The following is a 19,935-nucleotide window of genomic DNA, read 5'->3' on the forward strand; positions in this document are numbered from 1 at the left end:
CGGGTGGAACAAGAGTGAGGAGGGGGGACCGAAACACAAACACAGGAAGTCTCATGCTTTTGGTTGATGATACTGGTTAAGAGGACTTCTGATTAGAGTATCTCTCATACCGGGTGAAACAAGAGTGAGGAGGTGGCACCGAAACACAAAAAGTCTCACGTTTCAGCGCTATGACCGACGTAGTTAGACACTCCTACCCCGAGTTATTATCCAACATCATCTTAAGATTTTGCTAAGTAATGGTAAAAATCCACAAATTAATGAAATTGACTTCTTTTATAGACAAGGCTGGCTGATTTAACATCACAAATTACAGATATAAAGGAATCTATTTGCATTTAAAACCAAACTGATAAAATAACAGGGCTTTTTTTTAAAAGAATCCCCCTTTACATATATCAGACTTCCCAAGAACAAATTGGGGGAGTACATAATAAATTCGTGCACTAAATTTAAAGAACCAAGAACTTTCTAATTTACTTGCTACTCAAGCTTGAGCTGGTACATCATCATCATCCTCAATATCCCAGCTTAAATCTTCTTCTTCTTCAGCAGCAGCAGTACTGAGCCGCTTTCGGAGCTCGGCTTTGTTAGCAGGACTTCCACTTCCACCACCATGGCCAACTTCTTTATCATCAATGCTGCTAAGATCCTCAATCTCATCCCATCCAAGGTCTTCTTCCTCCGGCGTAAAGGACTTGATTGAAACCGCCGGAACATCATTGCCTTTGCCGGATTCAGCAGCCCCATTCTTCTTCCCTTCCACTACCGCTTTCTCCTCCAATTTTGATGGCACGTCTTTCTTCGCGGAATCCCTTTCTACCTGCATTTTCTTTTCGGACTCCTTACCACCACTCAACTCCACATCATTACCCTTCTTCTCAACAATTTGAGATTCCCCAACAGAGCTACTCTCTTCCTTAACAACCTTCTGCTCAGAAACTTTGCTGACCAGTTCGCTATTCGCAGCTAAATCATCCTTCTTCGACGCCACATTTGCTTCTTCAACAACACTGCCTTTACCGGCAGCTACATTCTTCTTCCCTTCCACTGCCCCTTTCTCCTCCAATTTCGATGGCAAATCTTTCTTCTCAGAATCCCCTTCTACTTGCATTTTCTTTTCAGACCCCTTATCACCACTCAACTCCACATCATTACCCTTCTTCTCAACAATTTGAGATTCCCCAACGGAGCTACTCTCTTCCTTAACAACCTTCTGCTCAGAACCTTTGCTGACCAATTCACTATTCGCAGCTAAATCATCCTTCTTCGACGCCACATTCGCCTCTTCAACGACACAGCTCCCCTCTCCCACATTATTGGAACTCTTCTCTCCAACCTCATTCCCAACCTTCAAGTCCTCAACTATCCCATCTTTGCCAGAACTTTCAGCAGCCACTTGAGTACTTTTCGCCGAATTCGCTTTCAACACCACATTGTTCACATTGTCATCATACTCATCATCATCAACATCCCAACTCAAGTCCTCATCCTCCTCGATCGAAATCGCCCGCTTAACGAGATTCACTCTCGCATCCTCAGCCTGCCTCAGCTTATAAACCCTATAAAAGTACCTACACCAAAAGCTTTCGTGATCAACGCTGTTCGGAACAACGCTTTTGTAAATCCCCTCCATAGCTCCGTTTTCTTCTAAAAGCCTCTCGATTTCTTCACCTTTCTCCTCCAAATCAAACCCAGATTGCCATTTTCCGTAATCATCCAAATCCTCAGGCTCCTCACAGTAAGTGCTAGCGTCACCCTGAATCGCACGCACCTGAGCGTCAAACCTACTGTACCGTTTCGAATTCAAGCTCTGCTGAGAGCTAAAGCCTTGGTCTTTGGCGTCGGAGGAATCCGATTCGTCGCCGGCGAGGATCTGGGCCGTCCCTTGCAGCACTGTGTTCCCGAACTCATCGATGACGTGTCCCACCGTTTCCAACGACCCCTGAGCCACCTCGATCTCTTTCTTCAGACCCAACCCGAATTCTTGCAGGTCGCGGCGGTAGGTCTCGATCACCGACTCGGATCTGGTCGATAGGGTTTTGATCAGATCGCCGAACATCCACCCGCCGGTGTTGCCGGTCGGGTTGGGACTGGGTTGTGTCCGTGGGGACTTCGGATCTGCGTGTTCCTGTTCTGGGTTGTTGTGAGACCCGGTTTCGGATTCGGATTCGGGGTTTGGGGGATCTGGGTCGTCGGAGAACACGGATTTGAAGAAATTCATGGAGGAAAAAATGGGAAAGCAGAGGGATTGGGATTTACCAGAAAATTTGGAAGAGGGGGAGAGAGAGGGGTTGGAGAGTAGAGTGAGAAACTGGAAATTTAGGGACGTTAACGTGCACTCTACGTGTAGTTCGCATCAGTGAGGGGGGTGGTCAATGTCTAGCTTGGTGTTTGGGCTTTAACTATGGATATGAGCCCAAAATAAAGTATGGATTATTGGCCCAATACTTTGTTAAAGACCCAACATTGAGCAAGACCCACGTGTCAAGCAGGGACGAACATCAAAAGTTGTGATCCGTCCGATTAAAACGGAAAGGGATCATCTTCGAATCCTTTCCTCCTAATCTACCAAGTTCGGGGATCTAGGTCATTGAAATTTGATCCAACAGCTAAAGTTATTATATCTTTTAAAGTGGGCTCCTGTTTGTAGTTGTTGGATTAAATTTCAATGGCCTGGATTCCCGAACTTGGTGGATTAGGAGGAAGGGACCCAGAAAGGATCATTTTCCGATTAAAACGGTCATCGTCCAATAGATTATGGGTATTGTTTTTCACTTGTAAATGAGTTGTGTTAGATTCGATTCTTGTCAAAGATGAATTTGGATGAAAGTATTATGGCAAGGTGTGGCTTAGCCAAGTCCCCTACCTCCTTTGTGTAAACACATCACTGTATTAAAAAAAATTAAAAATTAAAACAATATTTAAAAGTAATTCTATGAATAACATGCTAATCGAAACTCACATCGACATGAAGGTTTGACAACTCCATGTCGGATCTTTCCCATATGGGGTTGTAATATGTTCCCGGGTTGGGTTATTCGACTGTTAAAGTAGTATCGTCTAGTACAATGAATGGTCTACCGAGAGACTCCTCCAATATGTTTGTGGGTTATGGGAGATATCATAGAGTTCAATTTCATCCTCGACCCATGATCAATATGAGCTTGAAGTTTTCTTGGTAACGCTCGAAATTTTTTATAGTGGCTCCGCCCATGCCTCATTTCATTTATATGATTCCTAAAAATTATACAAGACGTTCTATAGATGTTCAGGCATGCACTTCGTTTTGGCTAAGTTTTGGGCTCTAAAGTTCAATGTCGAATACTACGGCGGAGTATTGTAAGTGTTTACCCTAGTATTTGCCGGTGCATATGGGATTCCGGTGACTTTCATTCAAGTTGAGTTGATTCTTTCAAGTTCCCGATTACTCCAGCCGATCGTGAAAGAACAAAAACTCATCCTGAAGTGTGTAAAAATCAAGAGGGGTTGCTGTTTTGGAATAAAAGTGATTCCAAGCAAAGTAATATTCTAGCTCTCTCCAAATGCATGGTATCATATGAATTTCCCTATGATATTCTTGCAAGTTGCTTTTGCTTCCTACCAAAGTCCTATCAAAGGAATTTAACATATGATCTTATCTTCCCCAAATTGGAGCTAACAGAATACTTGAAACAGAACCGAGCGCAATGACGTTTTAAAACTCATACAGTCGAACCTCGCTTAGTGAGACAAAGCTTGTCTTAATCTTCGCCCTTTGGGTTGGGATTACAAGACAAAACTAGTATTAATTCCTCCATCAGAGTTTTAATATTCTTTCTTTCCTACTTTTCATTACCATATTTCCAAGCATGGAATCACATATCCAAATGACTTTGCAGTTTGTTCAGTGCACGTAAATAATCTTCATCCCCAACACTCCATTTAAACCTTCATCCCCAGCCTCTATCGGAGCTCGTCTTTAGTTCTATCTTCTCATTCGAAACTGGGCAATGCAGGAGAAGCTCAACCGCACCGAGCCTACTGGCATTTGCCACAGGATCTTCACCTTCATTGTGAATACCCTGGTCGGTAGACTCCTTGTTAAGCAAGTAACGTTAGGCCATCCGATGCCTGATCAAGACGAACAGCCTATGATTCCAGCTGCTAACCCTAATGGGGTTGAGACAATGGACCTTCATGAGGCTCGCCAGACGCCGGAGAAGGATTCTGGTCTTCAGATTCAAGTTCACTACAAGCAAACCGATGATGGCTTTGAATCGTGGACGCATATTGACAAGTTAGGTGATCCAGTGAAGGCCAATGTTTCCGAACACAAAGGCAACCTGAAGAAGGTTTTGAGCATTAAGGATGTACCGAAACCAGATAAAGAGAAAAGTAGTATGAAGAAAGGAAAGGGTGTAATGGGTAGCGAAAAGTTGACACTAGCAATGGAGATAGAAGATGATGATAAAGGATCGAAGTTTGCGTTAAGGCGGCGCGTAAGGCCACTTTTTCACATTGCTCTAAACATAAACGAAAAATCAGAAGCGTTTATTCAGAGCAGAAAGGAAGCTATGAGGAGGAACTATGGCATTGAGCCGAGGAAGTCTTAGCCCGAGAAATATGTCATGTGGCGGTTGGCGCGGTGGCTCGTCGGGGTTACAAGTTTGCAATTACTGAGATTATTAGGCAGTCGCAAAGAGCTTCCTAAAGGTTGGAATGGCTATTGTCAAAACCATGTACTACACTGGTTATTATGCACTTTAGCTTTTCAAAGTAGTTCTATACATGTAAATTAAGAAGAAGAAAAAAAAAAGTAAACTTATATATGAAAAAAGCAGCATTTGCAATTAAAGTTTTTATTAAAAGTTTGGCGAAGAGCAAAATAGGATGACAAATTGGGAGAATAATGTGGATTATACATATAACTCATTACTTTCTCAATTAGGAGAAATTGTTGTGTATAGCATGACATGTTTGACTTGATATATGTCTTTTTTTTTAACAAACGATAGACTAATTGCAATAATTTTATCTAAATTATGAAGAAGAGGATTCAAAGTTAAGCACAGAGGGTGAAGTACATTGCTATAACAAACTCAGCTAAACTCATGTTTGCATGACATGTTAATTTGATTAATTAGTTTTGTCAATTTGGTCGTCCACTCAAATGATAACTGTAGACATCGAAATTTCGGTAAATAAATGTTGACCGATAAATCAAAGTGTCAACGCTCATGTATTGCATAAATTTTACACGTAGCATGTGACTCAACGAAAATTGAAATGAGTTGGAAAAGTCATCAAATAAGACACGTGTCAACACCTGGCAGAAACGACTTATTTCATCCGGGATATTATATTCAAAATTAGGCCTTGGAAAATTCTATAAATATAAGCCCATTTCATTCATTTAAGGGGAATTCATATTACACCTTGAAGCTCTGAAGCTCTGAAACTCCGAAGCTCTCAAGCATCCAGGTTCCCGAAGAATCAAGAAAGTGTTCTTTGTTCTTCGTTCATCGTTCTTCCAAGATCAAGCCCCGACGGCCCTTGGATCAACAATCATCCACCTTCAAGATCAAGCCCCGACGGCCTTTGAAGAAAGCACCATCGTTCATCATCCGTTCATCCAAGATCAAGCCTCAACGGCCCTTTGGATCAACAACGTCGACAAATCCATACGTCCAACCGTTCTTCAAGATCAAGCCCAAAAGCCCTTGAAGATCCGTTCATCACTGTTCTTCAAGATCAAGCCCAAAAGCCTTTGGAGATCCGTTCATCACTGTTCTTCAAAGATCAAGCCCAAAAGCCCATTTGAAGATCCGCTCAAATCCACCTTCAAGATCAAGTCCACGGCCCTTGAAGAACGTTCTTCAAGATCAAGCCCAAAAGCCCCTTGAAGATCCGTTCATCACTGTTCTTCAAAATCAAGCCCAAAAGCCCTTGGAGATCCGTTCATCACTGTTCTTCAAAGATCAAGCCCAAAAGCCCCTTTGAAGATCCGCTCAAATCCACCTTCAAGATCAAGTCCGCGGCCCTTGAAGAACGTTCATCCTTAGATCAAGCCCAACGGCCCTTTGGATCAATCACACATCCACAAATACACACCTTACGGAGATTGAATCAGAGGATCAAAATAGAGAGAGATTGTAACCCAAAATCATCAAATACAAATATTTGTTTGTGCACGTCGTTTCTTGTCTCTTTCGTTTCAGGAATTTTCCGTGTTCACAAATTGGCACGCCCAGTGGGACAATCTCTACCTCTCATCTCTTTCTCCGTTCAAGAAATTCGAGCACACTTCCAAAATTAATGGCTTCAAGGAAGGCTCAAACTGTTCCCGCAACTGGCGCAAAGAACAAGAGCGCCCTCGTCGCAAGAGGTGTCACTTTAGGCATCACGACTCGAAGCATGGCAAGAGCTACTTCTGCCGCCTCTTCCACCTCTGCATCAACTCTGTCAAGGGAACAAAAGCACCCAAGGCACGAGCCTTTGATCACCTTAGCCTCACTAAGGGCACCAAGGGGGGAAAGCCCAAGGAAATACTCCGAATCCATGCTCTCCGATGCCGATTCAAGCGACAGTTCAGCCATGCAAGTCATGACCATTGGAGCAACTTCAATCGATGAGCAGCTGGCTCAAATGAATGAAGCAATCGCAAGGCTAACCCGAACTGTGGAAGAAAAAGACTTGCAAATTGCAGCACTAGTCAACCGACTGGAGGCGCAGGACGGCGATAAACCCGACCCAGATGATGATCCACTAAAGGGAGGAGCTGGCGGAGACGAAGAACCCCCGGTGAAGAAAATCGATGGGAAGCCGGAGCCAGACCAAGCAGCGGCACTCATGGGATCTCTTTCTATCCAGCAGCTGCAGGAGATGATCACCAACACCATCAAGGCACAGTATGAAGGGAGCTCACATACCTCCTTGTTCTACTCGAAGCCCTATTCCAAGAAGATTGATGCCCTAAGGATGCCAAAGGGTTATCAACCACCAAAGTTCATGCAGTTTGATGGAAAAGGAAACCCAAAGCAGCACGTTGCACATTTCGTCGAAACTTGCAACAACGCGGGGACGGAGGGAGACTACCTTGCCAAGCAGTTTGTGCGCTCGCTGAAAGGAAATGCCTTTGAGTGGTACACGGACCTAGAGCCTGAGTCCATCAACAGCTGGGAGCAATTAGAGCGGGAATTCCTCAACCGTTTCTACAGCACCCGCCGCACTGTGAGCATGCTAGAGCTAACGAGCACAAAGCAGTGGAAGGACGAGCTAGTCATTGACTACATCAACAGGTGGCGCATTCTAAGCCTCAACTGTAAAGACAGGCTCTCGGAAACCTCTTCAATCGAGATGTGCATCTAAGGCATGCAATGGGGTTTGCAATACATCCTTCAAGGCATTAAACCACGGACCTTTGAGGAATTGGCCACTCGCGCCCATGATATGGAGTTGAGCATCGCCCATCATGGGAAGAAGGAACCGATCGCCAACTACAAAAACGACAAAGCTCTTGAGACAAAGGTGGAAAAGGCTGCATGGAAACCCACCAAGGAAGCGATGATTGTCAACACATCTCCCGTCAAAATATCCACACGAGGCAAGGCGATTCAAACCGAAGCTTTTCGTGATCAAGAGACACGTAGACGCACTTTGAAGGAGCTTGAGGAGAAGACTTATCCATTCCCCGACTCTGATGTGGTTGCCATGCTAGATGACCTGTTGGACAAGAAGGTGATCAGTTTGCCTGAGTGCAGACGGCCGGAAGAGATGAATCGTACTAACAGTCCAAGATACTGTAAATTCCACCGCTTCATCAGTCATCCGACAGAAAAGTGCTTCGTGTTGAAAGATCTCATCATGAAGCTGGCTCAGAAAGGAATCATCGAGCTAGATCTTGACGATGTGGTGAAGTCAAACTATACCACTTTCACTTCTGGCTCTTCCGACTCAAAATTTTCACCTCAACCGCTGGGGGCATCGTCCAAGACAAGCAAAGTTGAAGGATGGACTCAAGTCACTCCTAAGAAATTGCACAAGAAGCATACGTCTCCTCCACATGTCCGCCAATCGGAAAGGGGGCAAAGCAGCTCTTGTCAACCTTCAAAGCAACATGAACGTGTTGAAGATGATGAAATTTCGACACATAGATCGTCCATCCCCATCACGATGCGTGATTTCTTTCCTGAAGACTTCTTCAATCACTCAGTCAAGGCTCCTTACTATGAAGATTGCGAGGAACGGCTTTCCCGGATCGCTTGACAAACCAACAAAAGCTCCTGGTCTGCAAGAGCCTAAACTGCAAGACACAAGGCTCCTCGCCTGCACGAGCCTAAACTGCATGGCACAACGCTCCTGGTCTGCACGAGCATAAAAGGCAACGCCAACGTTCCTTGCCTGCATGAGTTAAAACTGCAACACGGCACCAAATGCTCCTTGTTCGCACGAGCCTAAACTGCACGAACCAAAGCTCTTTGTCCGCACGAGCCTAAACTGCATGGCACAACGCTCCTGGTCTGCACGAGCATAAAAGGCAACACCAACGCTCCTTGCCTGCACGAGCTGAAACTGCAACACGACACCAAACGCTCCTTGTCTGCATGAGCTGGAACTGCAAAACGGCACAAAAAAGAAAATACCAAAAAAAATATATGTATGTATTTGAACTACGTTACGACTTGATCTCTTCTTTGGAGGGGTACGTAGGCAGCTCGAATATTCAAAATTTGAGTTCAGTCACATCAAAGAATAGTTTAATGTTATTACAATTTCTTTGTACAAAAAAAAAAAAAAAAAAAAAAAAAAAAAAAAAAAAAAAAACTACAGCTTAAAAAAAAAAAATATATATATATAGCCTCAGAAGCAGATCAAAACACATCTGCAATTCCAAAAGGCCCAGGCCCACAAGCCCACGTTCATTGTCAACGAAAAGAAGACCTTATCCTCACCATCACCATCTTCCCGAGCCCCAATTCTCAGATTCATTTCCGGATCACGAAGACAAGAGCAACAACACCGCTCCGTCCCCCGAGGATATCTCCAGACAGTCTCAACTCTTGGCCGAGCTGTCGAGGAAGGTGATTAATTTGCGCGAATTGCAGAGAATTTCATCCCGGCCTCATCTCCTGCCGCACCGAATTCGGACCCTCCCAACCCTTAAAGGGGGCCCGCATCACCTGTTCCCTCCGCATGACCATCCAAACCGCCATCCCTATTGAAACCCTTACCGCCCTCGGCGCCGAGGTCCGCTGGTGCTCCTGCAACATTTTCTCCACCAAACCCCACGTACTGCATATGGTGCGTACACCCGGAGCAAGTCCACATACATGTCGCTACAAATGCGCCCACAGATCTAGACATCCTATATGCTGAAGGTGTAACTTCATCTAATGGGCTTATTTGTGTGGACTTCTCATTTCCCAAACTCAGAATCTGAAGATACCATCAATACTAGTGATCAGCATGACTCTTTGCTTAGGTACCAACTTATTAGAGTAAATGCAAGAGGACTTGGAGAAAACTGTAAATGGTTAGAGATGTTTGAAGACGTTGGAATGGTCATATTCTGCGTGTCCTTGAGCGACTACGATCAGTTCTCTGCTGATGGGAATGGGTATTTCAATAACAAGATGTTGCTGGCCAGGACTTTCTTTGAAAGCATTGTTAATCATCCGACCTTTGAACAGATGGACTTCCTCTTGATTCTAAACAAGTTTGATTTATTTGAGGATAAGGTAGAATGGGTACCGTTAAATCAGTGTGAGTGGTTTGAAGATTTTCGTCCAGTGATGAGTCGTCATCGCTCGAGTAGCAACACGAGCAGCAACAACATTAACAGCAGCCCCTCATTGGGTCATTTAGGAGCTCACTACATTGCAGCAAAGTTCAAGAGGCTCTATTCTTCTCTAACCGGGAAGAAATTGTACGTTTCCGTGGTGAAGGGATTGCAGCCGGATAGTGTCGCTGCAACCCCCGCGTGGGCATCTTACTTGCTATAAATGTTTATTTGCAATTACTGAACGGAAGAACAAGGTTTAAGATAAGTGGGTAGAATGCCCAACATATAGACAACATACTGATGTTGGAAACATTGCTTATGCTGATGATGGGCAGAGTGAAACTAGTACTTCTTCTGTGCTTCATACAACCGAAAGTCGTGAAATGTCTGAAGCATCGGTTATGGTGCAAGGTTCATATGGAACAAAGATTGAAGCAGTGACAAGAAGAATACTATGGATAAAGTCTACAGATCCAGAGGCTAAAGTTCTTGTTTTCTCAAGCTGGCATGATGTGCTCGATGTATTGGAGCATGCCTTCACTGCTAATGACATTACGCATGTTCGGATGAAAGGAGGAAGGAAATCACAAGTTGCCATTAGCGAATTTAAAGGCGAAAAGATAAGTGCAAAAGGAAATCACAAGATACGTGGACAGAAAGAGCAAAGATCTTTCCAAGTGTTACTGCTCCTGATTCAACATGGAGCTAACGGCCTCAATCTTCTGGAAACGAAGCATGTTATTCTTGTCGAGCCGCTTCTCAATCCATCAGTAGCAGCACAGGCGATCAGTTGGGTCCACCGAATCGGACAGAAAAGCAGAACCATAGCCCATCTTCTCCTCTCTCTAATTTCCCCTTATGGGGCGGGTATGGATCTCTACACTTTTCCGGTGGAGGGATTACTGCAGTCGGTCACTTCACTTGCTGCTTCAGAAATCGGTCTTTTCCCAGGATTCAAAAAGGAGCTAACTGAGCTTCGTCAATCGTCACTTGAGATTCAACAGTACTTAGGCGATGTTGCCCACCAACCACGGGATCGGAGCATAGCAGTCAGAATCTGGGTCAAGGATCTGAAAGACGTAGCTCATGATGCCGATGACGTCGTGGAGGACATCAACTACGAAGTTCTCCGGCGTACAGTAGAAATTCAAAACCACATGAAGAAGAAGGAGGAGATGCTGGTGAAGAGCAGGAACATAGTGATTTTAGCTTGGACTTTAGTGGCGTTGTGCTGCGGATCGCATGCTTCTCACATTTTGCATTCTCTAGGAATTCATGCTGCTCATGGATCGTTTTGGGAGCTACTGCAACTTCATGCACTTAAAGAAAATTAGCAGGGAGTTGAGGAGGCGGTTATTTGGGAGAAACAAGCGAAGGCATAGCCGCAGTCCTCAAAAGCATCATCGTGGTGGTTATTAGGAGCGCCCACATGGAAGTCGTGGTTCGAAATGGGTCGGATTCGAATTTCGGTCCTGGAGGTTTCTGTCTCTCGATCTTCACGGCTTCTGCTCCCTCCTCCCTCTCCTTTCGTCTCTGTAGAAATTTGGGGCACCTAGAAGGCACCCAAATTCAGTCTCTCAGCCATCCATTAGATCTGAGACTCTGATCCATTCCAAACAACTCATTCAATTTCTAAGCTTCTGAAATCAGAAGCAACAAAAAAAAATGAAGAAAAGCTCAGATGGGTTTGTGAGGGTAGATCGGATTGATCTGAAGGGCTTGGATGAGCAGCTGGAAAGGCATCTCAACAGGAACACCACCACCGCTGGCTCCAGCAGCCGGGTCATCGTCGGGCAGCATGGGATTCGAATCTGACCGTGGTCGCACCCGAACCCGATCGAGACCATGAATACGCACCGCATAAATTGAGACGGTTTAGAAGAAGCAGGGGAGGCAGTTTGGAGTCAACAACCTCAAAACGGTCATTGTCGTCGCACCCACCTACGCTCGGACCTTCCAGGCGCTACAGTTGACTGGCGTTATGCACTCGCTGATGCTGGTGCCGTACGACTTCATCTAAGTCGTCTGAATCGTCGCTAAGACCGACCCGGCCCCTTTCCAAACCCTGATCTCCCACCTCATGTCTTCCGCCAACGATCAGCGCTCCCAGGCGGAGCTCCTCTTTAACCTCTGCAAGCTTGCCGTACTCTCCCCCATCCCCGGCGCTCAGATCCTTCAAGCCGTCTCTGCGGTTGGGCTGGAGCCACATACGAGCTTGAGGTGGCTCATCAATACGGTGTTCACGGGCAAGCTGGTGTTGTTTCAGACGACATGAATGGGCCCATCAACAATGAGCGGCAATCCCCTTCTGCCCATCAGTTCCAAGCAGCAACGGCGACGGCAAAGTCTCCGACATCAAGGCTGCACCGCTCTTCTCTTGCATCCTCCTCCGTCTCTTGCCTCGCAGCTGCTAACAACTTCAAAGACCGCTGTCAAACGACTAGCCGGCCGAGAAGCTCTTCCTCAAACTCGAGCTCCTTCCCTACAAATCCCTCAGCCAAAGCATCCTAATTTATACAGAAAGAAATACAATTAAAAAAAAAAAAAAAAAAAAAGTGGTGCATTTGGCATCACGTGAAAAAAAGAGGAATGATGGATCAAAGATGGGGTACAGCCCCATGGCAGATCAAAAGTTTCTGGTGGTGCATGGGCACCATGTGCAAAAAGGAAAAAAAATTGTAAAAAAATAAAATAAATGATGGAACTTGGTGCATCCAGCACCAAAAAGAAAAGAAAAAAAAAAAAAACAAAACAAAACAAATGCATAGAGAGAAATAGAAGGTCCATTTTATTTATTTTTTTGAAAATTTTACATAAATTTGCATTATACATACTTAAAAAAAAAAAATCAAGTTTACAAGAGGGGATCTTCAAGGACGATCAGGTGGCGCCTCACAACTCGGCAGAGCTCCAGGAAGAGAAGGCGTCGGAGGTTGGCTGTTTGAAGCCTCAGCAGTCGGTACAGCCCCAGAAGACGAAGGTAAATGCTGCTGGAACAAACCCACAAACCTCCGATGATCAAGTAAAATCTGACCATCAGATTCCTGCATCTGGTCAATTTTCCTCTTCATGTTTGTGGCATAGTTGTGTGCAAGCTTGTGCAACTGTTTATTCTCATGCTTGAGCCCTCTGATCTCCTGTTTGAGACTCATCACTTCAGCCGCCAACGATTCAACTTGACGGGTTCGAGCAAATAGGCGTTGGGCCATGTTGGACACAGAACCCGCACACTGCACACTAAGAGCCAGAGACTCCTTAACAGCCAACTCATCAGACCGCCTGGAAAGTAGTCTGTTATCTTTGGGAGTGACAAGGTTCCGGGCCACCACCGCAGCGGTCATATCATTCTTCATCACCGAATCCCCAACAGTAAGAGGACCAGTAGGGGATATGAAGGATGGGCGCCATATGTTGTCTGGAGAAGGCGGGACTGCCTCTTCACCAAGATTCAAGTCAAAACGACGATCGGAGGGCCCTGACATTTTCAAAGTGTTGAAGAAAGAAGAGGTCGGACAAATCAAGATCTTAGAAGTGCAAGAGGGGAGTTTTCACAAGCGAAAATTCAAGTGTGCTTTGAAACGAACTGCATGCCTCTATAAAAAATCAGCACTCGACGGGATTTCAGAGATCGAAGAGGCGAGCTCAGAATTCGAAGAGGCCATTCAAAAATCGAAGAGGCAAGCTCAGAAATCGGAGAAGCATCTTGCTTTTCCAGACGCGTCAACACCCGTCACACGCAAACTCAGCTTTGCGGAAATCACGGGCAATTTGTTAAAGCGCCAATCCCAGATATCGAAGAGGCGCCAGTCTTTTCAGCCTCGTCATCACCTGTCATATGCACACTCAACTTTGCGCAAATCACGGGCAATTTGTCGAAGATTTTCGGTGAAGGAGAAAGCACGTGAAATTTTACTGTTCAATCACGCGTTAGTTGTCGACACGAGTGAAAGAATAGTACCTCTACAAGTATTAAAGAACTTCCTATAAACTGTCTACCTTCACCCTACATAGTAAGGCAGACATACATAACATTTCTTTATCTCCAAAAATGTTTTCCCAACGAAACCTCTCGAGTCATTCAGTGTTCCTTATTCCTTGGGGTACCTCTGCAAGCCAATGACTCCAAAGCAAAAGTATCTCATATCACCAGGGTAGAAAGCAAGAGTATCTCATATCATGCGTTCTCTCTGTCCTTTCCTTTGTCCTTGTTCTTACCTACAAAGACAAGGATAAAGAAAACAATATGCCGGAACTTCCACTCAAACTCGGGTAAGGAACCGACTGCTTGGAACCCTTCCCTGATTGCCTACCTAGCACTGCTCTCGAGTACTCGTTTCGCACTGCTGCTGTACTTCCAAAGAAGCTGCCACATCTGCCTGGAGAACAGATAAGGCAAGTGAAAATGATACCTTGCAGCATGTGGAGACAAGGTGCAGAAGGAACAAGCAGAGAAGAATGCGGTTTGCACAGTCAACTCAGCAGAAGGAGTCCGAACTGAGGAACTCGAGAAGCTGCCATATCTGCCTGAAGAAACAAGCAGAGAAGAATGCAGCATGCACAGCCAACTCGGCAGAAAAAGTCTGAGATGAAGAACTCGTTTTGACCCTCAAATTCTTGGGTCGACTTACTAGGCGTTGTGGGCTGCACGTGCCGATTCACCACCCTTGAATCGAATCCTTAAAGATCAAGTCACCAACTGGAAGAAGAGTTCATCAATCTTGAAGATCATACCGTTGACCAAACCGCTCAGGTGTGAATTAGAAAGATTGAACAAAGAAACAGGTTGTCACCTTTACCTCGTGCCTGCTTGCCATGTGTTCGAGTCAACCTTCAAGAATCAAGCCTCAACGGCCTTTGAAGAAGTTTCCAGCCAAATTCAAGATCAAGCCTCACAGCCCTTGGGGAAATCACAAGTCCGATTCAAGATTAAGTGTCTACCACCCTTGAATCAAAACCTAGTTCAAGAATAAGCTGTGGAAAATCAACAATTGGAGGAATCTAGAAAATCCTTCAACCCAGTTCAAGATCAAAGCTGTGGAAAGTCAACAAAGCGCAACAAAATACGTGTCGATTCACCCACTACCAAAGCCAAAGATCATCTACCACATGAAGCTCCTTGTGGTCCAATTTCAACCTTCAAGATCAAGCCTCGACGACCCTTGAAGAAATTTCAAACAAAAGTTCAAGAACAAGCCTCAACGGCCCTTGAAGAAATCTCAAGCCCAATTCAAGAAGAAATCTCAAGCCCAATTCAAGATCAAGCCTCAACGGCCCTTGAAGAAATCTCCAGCCCAATTCAAGATCAAGCCTCGACGGCCCTTGGATCGACATCTACAGTAAGGGACTTCAAAACGCATCTCCTACACGTGACAATCACATGTATACGACGTGCTTTGAAGTGGGGGCATTTGTAGACATCGAAATTTCGGTAAATAAATGTTGACCGATAAATCAAAGTGTCAACGCTCATGTATTGCATAAATTTTACACGTAGCATGTGACTCAACGAAAATTGAAATGAGTTGGAAAAGTCATCAAATAAGACACGTGTCAACACCTGGCAGAAACGACTTATTTCATCCGGGATATTATATTCAAAATTAGGCCTTGGAAAATTCTATAAATATAAGCCCATTTCATTCATTTAAGGGGAATTCATATTACACCTTGAAGCTCTGAAGCTCTGAAACTCCGAAGCTCTCAAGCATCCAGGTTCCCGAAGAATCAAGAAAGTGTTCTTTGTTCTTCGTTCATCGTTCTTCCAAGATCAAGCCCCGACGGCCCTTGGATCAACAATCATCCACCTTCAAGATCAAGCCCCGACGGCCTTTGAAGAAAGCACCATCGTTCATCATCCGTTCATCCAAGATCAAGCCTCAACGGCCCTTTGGATCAACAACGTCGACAAATCCATACGTCCAACCGTTCTTCAAGATCAAGCCCAAAAGCCCTTGAAGATCCGTTCATCACTGTTCTTCAAGATCAAGCCCAAAAGCCTTTGGAGATCCGTTCATCACTGTTCTTCAAAGATCAAGCCCAAAAGCCCATTTGAAGATCCGCTCAAATCCACCTTCAAGATCAAGTCCACGGCCCTTGAAGAACGTTCTTCAAGATCAAGCCCAAAAGCCCCTTGAAGATCCGTTCATCACTGTTCTTCAAAATCAAGCCCAAAAGCCCTTGGAGATCCGTTCATCACTGTTCTTCAAAGATCAAGCCCAAAAGCCCCTTTGAAGATCCGCTCAAATCCACCTTCAAGATCAAGTCCGCGGCCCTTGAAGAACGTTCATCCTTAGATCAAGCCCAACGGCCCTTTGGATCAATCACACATCCACAAATACACACCTTACGGAGATTGAATCAGAGGATCAAAATAGAGAGAGATTGTAACCCAAAATCATCAAATACAAATATTTGTTTGTGCACGTCGTTTCTTGTCTCTTTCGTTTCAGGAATTTTCCGTGTTCACAATAACATTTAAATTAAGAACATTATGTGATTGTGTCACTTGCACTGAAATTTTTTAAATTTCTCGATGAGAAGGTGTGGTTAAATTTGTTCAATGTGATCATTTGGTGTCCGAAACGGCGAGGAAAAAGAATCATATATAATAAACAAACAAAAAAAATCAGAAAATTGATGTGGATCAGATTCGGATATCCGAGACTGGATAATTTGAAATTGCCAAGAGACTTCCATCAAAATTTCGGCATTGGTAACCTTGTTTGGTGGTAGAAAGAGTTAGTTTTTGAAGTAATTTTGAAGTCTCAATTGCTTCATCTCATCAAACTATAAGATGCTACAAGAAGTACAAGAAAAACTATACCAAAAATGAAAAAAAGGAAAACAACAATGTATCAACAAATTGTTAGGCTAAATAAACTTAATTATACACTAAACTGGATTTGGAGACATAATTCCATATTTAAACAAATACTGTTTAGGGCCGCCATAAAACTCCGGTAAGAGGATCTTCCGGCGGTCGAAAGCTATGCCGATAACATTATGTGGTCTTCTTCCTCCTCCATGTGTTTCCTCTAAGTACGAAATATGCCCTCCTTGCAATTAACCAGCCTTAACCCAAATTAGTTTACTCCCCAAAGTTTTTCTTCCTTTCTATACTTTTCCTTTATTTTTTTTACTTGGTCTAAAGATAAAAATCAAAAGGTAAAAAGAAAAAGGATAGCAACTTACCCAATGACCATTTTTTCACCTTCTTGCTCTTCTAGTTAATCAAACTCCCTTATCCCCACTGACCCAAATTTTATGGTCCAAAACTATTTTTCACCTTCTTGCTCTTCTCGCACCGTACGTTGATCTCATCATCTCATTCTTCAAAATGATGAGCTGATGAACGGTAGAGATCATATGGGGCCCACAGATGATCAACGGTGCATGGCTTTCTTGAATCTAACCTCAACCAGGGCTTGCCCTTCCCACTCCAATGCAACAGGCTTATAGGGCCAGGATGCAAACTCCTACACTTGCCTTCGAGATTGTCCCCACCGAGTCCATGCTGATTCCACCTGTGATGAACGGCCGTGATGTCTCCGGCCAAAACCAACAAAAATGGCGGCAAAGACCCCAAATGGTAAATTCGCTTCTGCTTCTGCACCACCATCCACTCCTCCATTTTCTTAGTGTATTCACCTTGTCTCCATTTATCCACGTCCACCACCATCACCCCTGTGTTGAAATAGCAAGGATTTCTGCCCTCAAACGTTTTGGACATTTCACTGTCGGACCAAAACGATTCTGTGAAATATTGGGTGAAGTTTGCATGGCAATATTCTGGCGCTGCCAATACCTTCCCTTGCAAGTCAACCTTCCATAACTTTGCCACGTCATCCACAACCACAAGGTCCGAGTCTAGGTATAGAACCCTCTTCACATCAACTGGAAGTATGTCGGCTAGGTAAATACGTGCATAGTTTAAGGGTTGGTCCAAGGCTTGGCGTATCGACTTTGATATTTTCCCACGTACCCTATTCGAATCGAAGCGGTAGACATTGAATTTGAGGTAGGGGAAGGTGGATTGGATGTTGGAGAGCACCTCCGGGTCGAACCGTGCCCAGAGAAAGTGGAACTCGACAATCCCTGGGCACATCGAGTGCTGCAGTATTGAAAGCATGGCCGCCATGGTGCCTCTTAGGTAATTGGAGTCAAGTGTCATGGCGATGTGAATTTTCTCTGCATGCTCGCATGCATCCATGTTTTGGAAAGCTGGTGCTTCTCGAAAGATGGCAACATTTGGAGAAGGTTTCCGGATGATGCCAAGGCGGATGCCTGTGGTGGCGGCAACATGGGTGGGGTAGTGGAGGAAGACGAGAAGGTGGATGAGGATGAGGAGGAGGAGAGACAGGAGGCCATGAGATGTCGATGAGACGGCCATCCTGCCCTTGATGGTAGAAAAAGGCGGTGGAGGGGATCAAGGAAGAAGAGGAGGACCAGGGAGAGTGGTAGCCATAGGCTGGTTGAGAGAAGGTTTAGGGGAAAGGTTAGAGATTAATGACTGATATAACAAAAATTTGGGGGGAGGCAGGTCGGTGGGATTGTGAGGAAGAGAAGATTACTCGGGGAAGAGAAAGAAGGGGTTTTGGTTTTTGTAACAAGGTTAGGTAATTAGGTTATACGTACGACCCCATGTAACAAAATATAGCAAGGCAATTATACTATTATACTATCTAAAAGTATTAATGTTTGCTTGATGGATTCACTTTCTTGATATTATTTTAGGCAGTTTGATATTTACTTTTCATATTTTTCTGCCTCTTTAAAAGGGAAACATCGTTTGTTAGAAGAAGAAAAAAAGAAATATTTTTTTTCTAGTGAAAATTTTGGAGATCAAATCTTCTGCATTCAAAATTCTATGTGGTCTCTCTGTGATCTATCTTATTTGTTTACATCTGGCCATATATTTTAACTCCACTCAACAATGTTAACTCTTCAACTTATCTCTTCAATAAAAAAGTAAAAAATAAAAAATAAATTAAGTTAAAAAGAACACTTGTCACTCAAGTATATAAGACACAGAGAAGCCATCAAAAACTTTGAGTGCATAATATTTAAACTTGAATTTTTGCATTTTTTTTTCTTTTTTCATGTGTAATTGACAATAAATTCATGGACGTCAAGTTTCTTCAATGATGTGAACAAAGAAAAGGCAATTTTCAAGTTTTTTTTTTTTTTTTTTTTCTGTTTGCCGAAAGGGCAAATTTTCAAGTTGCATGCTTAATTCCCAAGTATAATAAGTTAGTAAACGAACTCGAACCTTGACCCTATATTTTCTGTATTCCTGTGATCTATATAGTTGTTTAGGTCTTCTACTTAAGATCAAGAGACCAAGTTTGGGATGTGCGAAATTTTTTACGCTGGTAACACGGTCTGGTACATTAATTATTATAATGTAATTGGTTGAATCTTTTCTCAAGTTTTTAACTAATTGTATTATTACACTTAATCTAGCGGTCGTATTCCTGCTACAGTGAAAATCTTTCTAACGAGGCCCAATGATCCCTTTCTAAGAGCAGTTCCAGCCTTGTCAATAGGCCGGGGGACAGGGGAGAAGAAAAGGCCTGAGGGCCTGTCAAGTTGCTCCAGCCATGAGGAGCCCGAGCTCGTGGAGAAGGCCCGAGCAGGGGGCCTGTCAATTTGTGACAGCCCCGGAGCCCGAGCTCCAAGCCCATTTTTTATTTTTTTCTGTCAGGCGCGTGCACCCCACTCGCGCGTGGGGGCGCGTCGCCGGACAGCTTTTCAGAAAAAACAGTCAACTTTTCAGCCTTTCACAGTTACCGTTGGGAAGCCACGTGGCTTCCCACGGTCCGTTTGATCTCAACGGCTCCTTCATTTGGACCGTTGGATCTCAATGGCAAAAAAAATAAAAAAAATCTGATTTAATATCAACCGTTCGATCTGAGATCAACGGTCGATATTAATATGCTTTATAAATAAAGAAAAAATAGTTTTAAAATTAAGAAAAGTTACTGTTGTGACACGTGGCACAATCTGGAGTGTTGGAATTCAAATTTTTTTAAATCCAACGGCAGAAATTAATTATTGGAAAAAAAATTTTAAAAAAAATGGAAAAAATTGTAAAAAATCTGAAAAAAAATTTGTAAAAATCTATCGTCAAAGATTCTCAAAAGATAACGACACGTGGCACGATAACATTGGAT

The 19,935-nt window shown here is 43.9% G+C and overlaps 3 protein-coding genes across 3 annotated transcripts; 1 reads left to right on the top strand and 2 right to left on the bottom strand.

Annotated features, from left to right (window-relative positions):
* Positions 1 to 257: 257 nt before the first annotated feature.
* On the bottom strand, positions 258 to 2,358 carry LOC126588961 (uncharacterized). The gene has a single exon (XM_050254127.1). The coding sequence runs from the start codon at positions 2,222 to 2,224 to the stop codon at positions 488 to 490; it is 1,737 nt and encodes a 578-aa protein (XP_050110084.1). The 5' UTR covers positions 2,225 to 2,358; the 3' UTR covers positions 258 to 487.
* A 7,016-nt stretch (positions 2,359 to 9,374) lies between these two features.
* Positions 9,375 to 9,983, top strand: LOC126591372 (extra-large guanine nucleotide-binding protein 1-like). Its single transcript, XM_050257046.1, has one exon. The coding sequence runs from the start codon at positions 9,375 to 9,377 to the stop codon at positions 9,981 to 9,983; it is 609 nt and encodes a 202-aa protein (XP_050113003.1).
* Positions 9,984 to 16,569: 6,586 nt separating this feature from the next.
* LOC126591371 (probable galacturonosyltransferase-like 4) lies at positions 16,570 to 18,268 on the bottom strand. The gene is made up of 2 exons (XM_050257045.1): positions 16,955 to 18,268; positions 16,570 to 16,818 (listed from the first exon to the last, which is right to left on the bottom strand). The coding sequence occupies exon 1, from the start codon at positions 18,150 to 18,152 to the stop codon at positions 17,088 to 17,090; it is 1,065 nt and encodes a 354-aa protein (XP_050113002.1). The 5' UTR covers positions 18,153 to 18,268; the 3' UTR covers positions 16,570 to 16,818; positions 16,955 to 17,087.
* Positions 18,269 to 19,935: the final 1,667 nt, after the last annotated feature.

This window comes from Malus sylvestris, chromosome 11, assembly GCF_916048215.2.
Source record: "Malus sylvestris chromosome 11, drMalSylv7.2, whole genome shotgun sequence".
NCBI classification, from domain to species: Eukaryota; Viridiplantae; Streptophyta; class Magnoliopsida; order Rosales; family Rosaceae; genus Malus; species Malus sylvestris.